General features: G+C 42.6%; 1 protein-coding gene across 1 annotated transcript in view; it reads left to right on the top strand.

Moving 5' to 3' along the window:
* Window positions 1-255: 255 nt before the first annotated feature.
* Window positions 256-11378, top strand: part of Phka2 (phosphorylase kinase, alpha 2 (liver)) — a 56660-nt gene continuing 45537 nt past the window's right edge. The window contains exons 1-4 of the mRNA XM_013026528.1: window positions 256-383; window positions 7692-7850; window positions 10044-10091; window positions 10892-11131. Coding sequence (XP_012881982.1) covers window positions 306-383; window positions 7692-7850; window positions 10044-10091; window positions 10892-11131 — 525 coding nt within the window. The 5' untranslated portion in view covers window positions 256-305. The remainder of the gene's footprint in view (window positions 384-7691; window positions 7851-10043; window positions 10092-10891; window positions 11132-11378) is intronic.

The raw sequence follows: 11378 nt of genomic DNA, 5'->3' as shown, positions 1-11378 counted from the left end.
CACCTGACCGCTGCGGCTCGGCCCGGAGCGCCTGCGGCTCTCCGTTAGGACCCAGTTCCCGTCAGAGCCACGCGGCCGCCGAAGCCAAGACCCTGGGTGGTGGGCCTGGCGAAGGCGGGGCCGCCGGAGCGCCCGCCCCCACGCGCCGCCCCGCCCTGCGAAGGTCTGGTTGGCTTGTTTGGCAGTCTGTACTTGGGTTCTAGCATTTCGAAAAGTCCAGGACCTCCTCCCGCCTCGCCCATCCCCATGCTGAGTACTGTGTGAAGCTGGGATCAAGGACGCTGCAGCCCCTGAGCGTCTAGGAGATGAGGAGCAGGAGCAATTCTGGGGTCCGATTGGACGGGTACGCAAGGCTGGTGCAGCAAACCATCCTGTGTTACCAGGTAAGGAGCGCTTCCCTCCACACCATCCCCCACCCCTTCCTCTCTCCGCAACGCCTGGAGCTGCCTCTTTTGTCACTCACTCCTCCCAGGCCTAGGTCCCCTCTTGTGACTTGACATGCTTGCAGTTAAGAGGTCTCCTAGTCCTTGCTACCTAGTGATTATCACTTCATTCTTTGATCTCTCCAATCAGAGGCTAAGCAGGGCCTGAGGCTGCACTTCACAGAATTCTTTGAGTCTTGTTTATGATGGAAAATAAAATGACCCCCACCCCCACCATGTGTTCTGGACACAAAGGTCTTTCCGTGTTTACTGCCCCTTTGGGGTGAGAGAGGAGGTTTGTGTAGGTTGAAAGAGTACACTGAATGAGGATGGTGAACTCTGAGCCGATAGCAGTGTGGACAACTGCTGCCGTCCCTCCCATAAGTCACCTTGTTGATGATCCACATGGGAGGGCCTTGGAGCCTACTCAACTTGCTGCTTTTTGGACAAGAAAACTACTAGTGGCAGAGCACTTGGCTAGCATGGATGAGATCTTGAATAGTTCCCCAGCACAGAGAAAAGAAGAGGAAAAAAAAAGAAAAGAAACTACTGGGCCAGAAAGGTCACTGAATGTAGTAATGTAGTAACCTGGTCAAACCTAAAGACAGATCTTCTCCCAAGTTCCAGGGATCCTATGAAACTGCTCTGATGATCTGAAGTATAAATATGCCTGCTGTGCTTTGTATTCTTGGACTAAAGTTATATATGGATCCTTAGTGTAAGACCACTGAACTATTTTTATTCCTAGTGAAGACAAGCAATACTATATTGCTTGTCTTCATTCAACAGTAACTATTTTTAGGGACTTCAAAGTCAAAGAAGGAAGTGGCATTTGGTAGTTAGAGGCCTGGGCCTGAAAGTTGGGGAACCATAGTGACTCTCTTAAGCCACTGATCATTTTTCCTTCTTATCTAATTTCCAGCTTTTGGTTCCTCATTCAAGAAACATTCATTGTATACCTGTTATATACACAGCACTGTACAAAGTGATGTGCTTACAGAAAAGAAATGGTAGGAGTATATGTGACTCAGTGGTAGAGTACTTTCTTAATTCACTGGGCTGGACCCCCCAGTACTAAAAAATAGATAATAAATAAATAATAATGCTGTGGAAATTATGCATAATGTATAGGTCCCAAGTCCCTGATCTGAAATTCTTCAGTTCAGATGTGCTTTACAAGTTAAAAATGTCTGAATTTTAGGAACTAATGTGCATATGCTATATATATATATATATATGTATAATATGTATATATACATATATATATATATAATATATAATAACTACATCAGAGTTTGGCAGCACCCTTATATCAGAATATGAGTATTGTGGCTATTCACACTGAGAATGATTAACACTAAAATTTTTTTCACATTAGTTCAGGTTATCTACTACCAAATTAGCTTGCTACAAACTTAGGGAAACATTTTAAATTTCCAGAGCTTATTCATTTTTGAGATTTCACACTGGGGTTTGTAGCCTTTATGTTAGCTTTGGGGAAGAATCCCTAACCCAGTTTGTGGAATAGAAAGGTCCTACAAGAAATGATATTCAAATTGAGAGCCGAATATAGAATAGGCAGATAAAAGGACATTGTTTATACTCTTTGGAATGTCTTACATTTATAAAGTTTTTTTTAAATCCATGTTGAAAGCTTTTTTCCTCATTACTATAGTGGAAGGGGCTGTGAGAACTAGTAAAGCTTGCTTCTTATGTTATATGTGGATTTGAATCCCCAACTCTACCTCAAACAACATATGTAACCTTTATTCATCTTTTCTGAGTCCATGCCTTCATCTGTGAAAGGGGATAAAAAATACTTCCATTGAGTCTCCAATATGTTGCCTCATGGACAATCAATAAATATTTGGTGCTCTTGGTATTATTGTGACTTTGATATAGGTCACATGGTAGTATTTAGTGGTTCTCCTATGACTACTCTATCCCAATGTACTCCTTTTCCTGAAAGGCCCAATACAGCTAATGCATTCAGGCCTTTGAACTTTATTCTTTTTTTTTTTTTGTCGGTCATGGGGCTTGAACTCTGGGCCTGGGCACTGTCCCTCAGCTCTTCAGCTCAAGGCAAGAGTTCTCCTACTTGAGCCACAGCACCACTTCTGGCTTTCTAGTTTATTGGAGATAAGAGTCTCATGGACTTTCCTGCCCAGGTTGGCTCTGAACCACAATCCTTAGATCTCAGCCTCCTGAGTAGCTAGGATTACAGGCATGAGCCACCGGCTCTGGCCTTCAACATTATTATAGCTTCCCCATTGATGCAGTGAGATCTTGAGTACTGGGACCTCATCAATTTCCTTCCTTTGCATCAAGCAGTGTCAAGCAGTGTTCTAGGCAGATATCTAGAAAGATATCCGTTAATCCTTGTTGATAAAATACTTCCTGCACCAGCCAGGCACGGTGGCACATACCTGGAGTCTCAGTAGTTGGGGAGCAGAGGCAGCAAGATAGTAAATTCACAACCAGCCTGGGCTAGATCTGAGATCCGGTCTGAAAAACAAAAATTAAAACACACACACACAAAATCTTTCTGCAGTTCCTGGAACATTCTAATGATCTTGGTTCAGGCTTACCTTCTATTAGGAACAAAAGAACTGTCCTCTCATTGAAGCAAATCTGCAAGGTGGACTTTCCTCCCCAACATTTTAATGATTAAAAAAAGTTGTCTGAGCCTTTTGTTGTATTTATTTTGGGGGTAGGTAGTAAGAAGCCCTTATATTTGCCTTCTTTTTCTCTAGCTAACTAGAATATTTCAGCACACATTTGCTAAGGGAACTTAACTGTAAGTACAGAATTGCATACCTCCTCATCTAAGCCTACCCTGTACTCACCATGCCCCAGACCACTGTTCTTCACTATTGTAGTCTTGTCATCTTCTCTGGGTACTCTTCAGTAGGGTCGCCTTTTTTTTTTTGGTCGCTCATGGGGCTTGAACTCTGGGCCTGGGCGCTGTTCCTCAGGTCTTCAGCTCAAGGCAAGCACTCTACCACTTGAGCCACAGCGCCACTTCCGGTTTTCTAGTGGTTTATTGGAGATAAGAGTCTCACGGAGTTTCTTGCCCGAGTTGGCTTTGAACCATGATCCTCAGATCTCAGCTTCCTGAGTAGGGTCACCTTTTATATATATCTTGCCACACTATGTGTTGGTTTCAGTCTATTTAAAATCAGTGGAGGGACAAAGGGTAAGTAAATGGAGCAGTGGTACTCATTGGACTCTATTTTGAAAATGAACTTGTGGGTGGGAATGGGAGGGGAAAACTGGGAGAGAACAAGGGAAGGGGGTAACATTGTCCAAAAAGAAATGTATCCTTTATTTGATTTACGTAACTGCAACTCATCTATACATCATGTTTATAATAACAAACATTTTAGAAAAATTGAATCAGATACAGTTCAGAGATTGTACCAACTGATATTGAAAGATGCCCCATAAACACCTATCTGCACATGTCTATGGAAGATGGTGAAATAAAGTGTTAACTTTAGAAACCCAGTTCTCTCTCTCTCTTGCTCTCTCTCGCTCTCTCTCGCTCTCACTCTCTCTCTCTTGTTGTTGGCCATGGGGCTTGAACTCTGGGCCTGGGCACTGTCTGTCCCTCAGCAATTCAGCTCAAGGTGAGTGCTCTACCACTTGAGCCACAGAGCCACTTCTGGTTTTCTGGTGGTTGATTGAAGATAAGAGTCTCACAGGCTTCTCTGCTCAGGCTGGCTTTGAACCGTGATCCTCAGATCTCAGTTTCCTGAGTAGCTAGGATGACAGGCACAAGCCACCTAGATTTCATTCATTTTTTTTTAAGATTGAGAAACAGTAAATGGTTACAATGGTTATATCTGAAACCATAGTCTTGGCCTGAAAAATTCTACCCACTTTTTCCCTTTGGTCTGCTTGTTTGTGCTCCTATTTAGTGTACAGAATGACATCAGAGGGGCTGGGAAGGTGGCTCAGTGACATCAGATATGCAGGATTTTGTTCCCCCTTCCATTCTCAGCTGGATGTCCACCCAAGGCCCTAGGTCTCTAAAGAGATGGAGCTCTCAGGGTTAGCACGGGCAATGCACATAGTCTGTCTCCAGTCAGGAAGAGCACTCCGACAAAACTCCTGGGTCATCTTTATTAGAAAGGAAAGAAGAGCCCAGGCATGATATTTGCCAGCCTGTGGTCAGTGTGTGTGTGTGTGTGTGTGTGTGTGTCTTTGTGTCTGTGTGTCTGTGTGTCTGTGTGTGTGTCTGTGTGTGGGTGTCTATGTGTGGGTGTGTATCTGTGTGTGTGTGTCTGTGTGTGTGTGTGTCTGTCTGTCTGTCTGTCTGTCTGTCTGTCCTGGGACTTGAACTCGGGGCCTGGGCGCTGTCCCTGAACTTTTTGTTCAAGGTTAGCACTCTACCACTTGAGCCACAACTCTGCTTCCAGATTTTTTGGTAGTTTCTTGGAGATAAAGAATCTCATGAGCTTTCCTGCCCAGGCTGGCTTCAAACTACAATCCTCAGATCTCAGCCTCTTGAGTAGCTAGGATTACAAGCATCAGGCACCCAATCATTTCAGTTTTTCATGAATCACATCCAAACGAATTGCTCATATTGTCTTTCAACATAATGTATTGTTTCATGGATTTAAAGAGACAGGTCACAAAGTAAGTATTGCTTTTGCTGAGTATAGTAACACCCAGTTTTATGTGGCTTCTGGGCAGTTTTATGTGGCCAGCCTGGGCAGGAAAGTCCATGAGACTTTTCTCCAATTAATCACTGAAAAAGCGGGAATGGGCACTGTGGCTCAAGTAGCATACTAGCCTCGAGCAAAAGGGAGCTCAGGGACAGCACCAAAGCCCAGGCCCAGCAAAAATACACACCCCAAGAGGAATGACTTTCCGTTAACGCAGCCATTTATTATGTAATCCAAATCACCATTGGCACTATCTGTAAGTCATCCACGCTGTGTCCTCAGAAGGCTATTTGCCTCATACCGTCAGGGTTGGTAGAAATGTGAGGAAGGGGTTCTTACTCCGGAATGTCTAATGATTTTCTATCAGAACAGATAAAGATTATTGGCAAATAGTGATTTTCTATTAAGAGTCAGCAGTCTAGTATTAGAATAAGAGTTAAACTGGCACTCATTTAGGTATTGACTCTTTTGCACTTTTATTAGCATATATTAGTTATACAAAATGGCTTTGTGATATTTCCACATATTCAGACAATATAGCCCAATCAAGTTTATCCCCTCTGTTACTCTCCCTTGTTAAAACACTTGACAGATTTCATTGCTCTATTTTCACGCACGTAGAGGGCATAAGTTAATTAAAGGACAAAGTCAAATATACTTCATTCCTTAGGTGGAACTATGTGTAAAGATGCCATTTTTTTAACCTAATAACCTTGTAAGTATCACTTTAAAAGTCCCAATGGAATTTTTCACACACCTCTTTGTAAATAATATAGTTCCCTTTGGAATAGTAATCGTTGTTTTCTATTGTTGTTTTGTTTTTGTGGTAATTGGAATTCAGTCCAGGGGCTTGTACATGCCATGAGTCACTCTGCCACTGCGCTGCATCCCCAGCCCTATTGACAGTATTTCTTAAGCTGGCAAGATTTTGATTAAGATGTACTTATTATTTCTTAGTATATTTTCATGAAAAGGCAATACCACTTTAACTTTATGTAATTCATTTCCTATCTTAGCCATTTTAATTCTAGGCTCAGAGAGTTGGCTTTAAAAGATCAATTAGGTTTATTTGGGTATAATTTATTTACCATTTAATTTACCTATTTGACGCATGTAATTTACTAGTTTTTAGTATACTCAGGGTGTTGTGCATTCATCATCACAATCAATTTTAGAGCATCTGTGTCATCTCATAAATGAAAAAGAAGCTGAGCACCATTGGCCCATGCCTATAATCCTAGCCACTCAAGAGGCTAAAATCTCAGGATCAAGGTTTGAAGCCAGCTTGGGCAGGAAAGCCTGAGATTCTTATCTCCAATTAACTATCAAAAAACCAGAAGTAGAGCTGTAGCTCAAGTGGTAGGGTGCTAGCCTTCAGCATAAAAACTCAGGGACAGTGCCAGACCCAGGACTGGCCCCAAAATAAAAGAAACCTATAAGCAGCAACTAACCAACTTATTCCTTCATTCTACCTCCAGTTCAAGCTCTAGGCAACCACTGATCATTCTGCTATATAGATTTACAGCATTTCATATAAATAATGTCATTCAGTATGGCATTTTGTGACCAGTTTCTTTTGCTTAGTATGTTTTCAAGGTCCATTCATATCATAACATATAGTATTATTATTAATATAGTTTATATTATTATAGCAAATACTACTGTCAACTAATATTTCATTGTAGAGACTACATTTTCTTTATCCATACAGTCGATAAATATTTGGCTATATCTCATTTTCAGTATCTATGAATACTTCTGCTATGAGTATTTGTCAAAAAATTTTCATGCAAAAATCTGGCTTTTTTAGTGAGTTCACTTCTTTCTAAAGTCCACAGAGATATGGGGGCTGGGAGGTGTCTCAGTGGTAGCGTGCTTGCCTTGCATGCAGGAGGCCCTGGGTTCAATTCCTCAGCACCATGTAAGCAGAAAAAACTGGAAGTGGAACTGTGGCTCAAGTGGTAGAGTGCTAGTCTTGAGCTGAAGAGCTGAAGGACAGCACCCAGGCACAGAGCCAACAATAAATAATAAATAAAACCCAGAGATATCTCATGAAATATGACTTCCAGATGGCCCCCTGTGTAGTACTGGCTGTTCAGATATATGAAAGACTTGAATTGCAGATGAGACCAAGGTCTAGATAGGCAAGATGGCTTCCCTAGGCACACAGAGCTGAAGAATAGACTAATGGTCCTTAATCCATTTCTCTTACGCCAGAGATTAGCAACCAATATGAAAACATGCTGGCTGGAAAAGACCTGGTGCTGCAATATGCACACTTGTAGAGCTTTGCAGGCATTTTCTGTTTACTATTTCTGTTTTGTTCACAACTGTGTGCTTTGGTTGGAAAGTGAAAAAGAATAACCTAGGAGTTAGAAGATTCCTTTTCTAGTCTCATCTCCTAGTTATACAGATGAAGAAGGTGAGGTACAAAGACGTGATGTGGTTTCCCACCCAAAGTCACACTGTTAGTGGCGGAAGAACAAGGAGAGAAACTGGTCTCTCAGCTCCTGTCCTAATCTGATGTTTTAGATAAGCATCTGTTGCCCAGAAGCTTTGTGAAGGCCGATGCCATTCCATTTTGTCTCATTCCTACCAGAATCCCATCACAGGGCTGTTATCAGCCAGCCATGACCAAAAGGATGCCTGGGTGCGAGACAACATTTACAGTATCCTGGCTGTATGGGGTCTAGGAATGGCCTACCGCAAGAATGCTGACCGTGATGAGGACAAAGCCAAGGCCTACGAGTTGGAACAGGTAATGATGTCTGACGGCTGGATCCTGACTGCTTCGCATGTTTTCTCTTTTCCGTAAACTGGAACTCCCACGAGTAGCTGTGTATGAACAAAAGCCGGCATGCAAGCTTATTCTCTTATTTCTGCTATAAAATATGTTTGGGAGGCATTTAGATGATCTCAGTCTCACATGTTTGAGAATTTTCCCCTCCATTAAAAACAATGATAAAACTGAGTGCCCGTGGCTCATGCCTATAATCCTAGCTACTCAGGAGGCTGAGATCTGAGGATCACCAGCCTGGGCAGGAAAGTCCTTGAGACTTTTATCTCCAATTAACCACCAGAAGTGGTGCTATGGCTCAAGTGGTAGAGTGCTAGCTTTGAGCTGAATAGCTCAGGGACAACACTTAAGCCCAGAGTTCAAGCCCCATGACCAACAAAAAAATAACATCCAAAATCATACCAAATAGTGAATAAAAGCATCCAAATTTCTAACCTCCAAGTGTCCATCTACCTAACTAGCTTCATTTCTCTCATGTGTGCTCTTATCAATTATATACATGTTTATACATAATATATCATTACAACCTCATGTGCGTGTTTGTTTAAAAAAATAACACCAGAGGGCTGGGAATGTGGCTTAGTGGTAGAGTGCTTGCCTTGCATGCATGAAGTCCTGGGTTCAATTCCTCAGAACCACTACACAGAAAAAGCTAGAAGTGGCTCTGTGGTTCAAGTGGTAGAGTGCTAGCCTTGAGCAAAAGAAGCTCAGGGACAGTGCCCAGGCCCTGAGTTAAAGCCCCAGGACTAGCAAAAAATAAATTAACATCAGAGCTACACATTCCAAAGTATGCACCCTATTTTTGATGGGTAGTATAAAGGCCCGTTTTTAAACAGACCTGAATTATGGAGGAAAATGGTAGGCAAACTAATATACTGGCTAAGAACTCAAACTCTGATGTCTGATTGACTAGATTCTAACCTTGTCTCATTCCTTGCCAGTTGGGAGAATTTACCACACACAGCCCCAAGTTCCTTGTCTATAGTGGGGTTAAAAATACCATCTGCAACTGGTGCAAGAATTCACGATAATCCAAGGAATGCCTGGATATAGTGTCTAATGACTAATGTAGTGTTATTATTATTATTTGTATCAATGAGAATAATAGTAATTGGTTGTAGTGTATTACAGTATTGGTCCTGAGGCTTGAACTAGAGTCTGGGCATTGTCACTGAGCTTTTTTATTCTAGGCTAGTGCTCCATCATTGACCCACAGCTCCATTTCTGGCTTTTTGGTAGTTAGGAGATAAGAATCTCATAGGCTTTCCTGCCCAGGCTGGCTTCGAACCGTGATCCTCAGATCTCAGCTTCAGTAGCTAGGATTACAGGCATGAGCCAGCAACATCCACTACCACTCGCCTTTTTGTTTGTTTGTTTGTTGGTCGTGGGACCTGAACTCTGTGCCTGGGCGCTGTCCCTCAGCTCTTCAGCTCAAGGCTAGCACTCTACCACTTGAGCCATAACACTACTTCCGGCTTTTTCTGCTTCTGTGGTGCTGAGGAATCGAACCCAAGACCTCGTGCATGCAAGGCAAGCGCTCTACCACTGAGCCACCTTCCCAGCCCCACCACTGGCTTTTTCTAAGAACTTGGCTCAGTAGTCCAGTGAGGGTTTCACAAATGTCTCTTAGAGGGGTGGGATGTAGCTCAGTGGCAAAGTGCTTGCCTAGCAAGTGCAACATCCTGGGTTCGATCTCCAGTACCAAAAAAGAAAAGACAAAAAAATACAGTTAAAAAATGTCTCTTAGAAAAAATATCATTCCTTCTGAATGGGTATAGTAGATTTAATTCATCCTTACTATAGCAAAAATTAATTACTAAACTCCATGATGTAAACTTGCAGAGTTACTAGGCTTATAAAAATTGTGTTGCAAAAATGGCTTGTTGAATAATTGAATTTTAAAGGACAAAATATGCCATCCAGTCCCACCTTGTAATTTGAAAGAAATTGCTGTGTCCAGCCTTTTCTTTCTCTGTGATGGACTGGAGAAGAATCAATACTCTGAACAATCATGATACTCATGTATGCTTAGGATCCACTTTTCCAGGGAAGATGCTGGACGGTACTGGTCTAGTACCCATTTGGGGGTTAGCAGATGGTTTTGTGGGAGCAAGGAGCCTGGCCTTTGTTACAAATGGAGCTTTCTTTCCACAGAACGTGGTGAAGTTAATGCGAGGTCTTCTCCAATGCATGATGAGACAGGTAGGTGGGAAGTGCCGGGGACATTTTATGCCTTCTTGGTAATAATTAATATGCTTAGCATGTTTTGAAGATTTCTTCTCGAGAAAGAGAAATTAAATATATTCTGCTTACTTTCTCTTTTTAAACTTAGTGTCAACTTTATTATTCTGTAGAATCCATCATCTTTAAGATCATGATTCCTAAGACTCTCTTTTGAAGAGTTGCATGTGTGAAAATCATGTATGATTTTTTTAATTCTGCCAAGCTTAGAAAAGGAGATATCTTCATTTGGGGCTACGTGTTTGAGTTTCAAAAATTTAGTCTTACCGTTTACTGATGTTTTCAGTCGGGAGGAAATAAAATAATACGTTGAGCACATGCTGAACACAGAACCCACCCTAGCATCTGCATGAATTCCAAGTTGTATGCGATACAGCCCCTGTCTTCAGTCACCAAATACGAAGGCATAATGAGCTTCTCTTTCAACATTAGGAAAACAGTTGAAATTTAATTTGTTATTCTCCATTTTATCCCTCCCTCTCTCCTTAAGTACCTTCCTTAGTCTTAGCTTAGGTTCTGGCCTGACTTTTGATAACTACTCCTCGTGCCCCCCAACTTTCCCACCCTATCTCTGGGCTGAGGCATTTCTAGTGAATGTGTGGGAAGAATCCCTAACGCAGTCCCCACATCGACTGCTCACTAGCAGTCTGGCTCTGGCTCTGAGAGGTAGCAGGTAAGAAGTCTACACGGTCCTTCCATGTGATCTCAAGCCACCCAGGAACCTATGCAGCTATGTGGAATCAGCTTGCTTCTTTCCTCAGGTGGACAAAGTGGAGAAGTTCAAGCACACACAGAGTACCAAAGACAGCCTGCATGCCAAGTATAACACTGCTACCTGTAGCACTGTGGTGGGCGATGACCAATGGGGCCACCTCCAGGTGGATGCCACCTCGCTCTTCCTCTTATTCCTGGCCCAAATGACTGCCTCAGGTAAGTCAAGGCCATTTGAGCCCATGACACATGGAATGATAATCTACAAAAGGAATGGAGAAGAGGGTAGTGTCTTGGTCCAGTTGTGTGACTATAACAAAGTACTCGAGACTGGGAATTTTTTTTGTCAGTTGTGGGGCTTGAACTCTGGGCCTGGGCACTATCCCTCAGCTCTTCAGCTCAAGGCAAGCACTCTACCACTTGAGCCACAGCGTCACTTCAGTTTTCTGGTGGTTTATTGGAGATAAGAGTCTCATGGACTTTCCTGCCCAGGCTGGCTTTGAACCATGATCCTCAGATCTCAGCCTCCTGAGTAGC

The sequence above is a fragment of the Dipodomys ordii genome, unplaced genomic scaffold (assembly GCF_000151885.1).
Source record: "Dipodomys ordii isolate 6190 unplaced genomic scaffold, Dord_2.0 Scaffold94, whole genome shotgun sequence".
Classification (NCBI taxonomy): domain Eukaryota; kingdom Metazoa; phylum Chordata; class Mammalia; order Rodentia; family Heteromyidae; genus Dipodomys; species Dipodomys ordii.
This window is presented reverse-complemented; position numbering and strand designations above follow the sequence as displayed.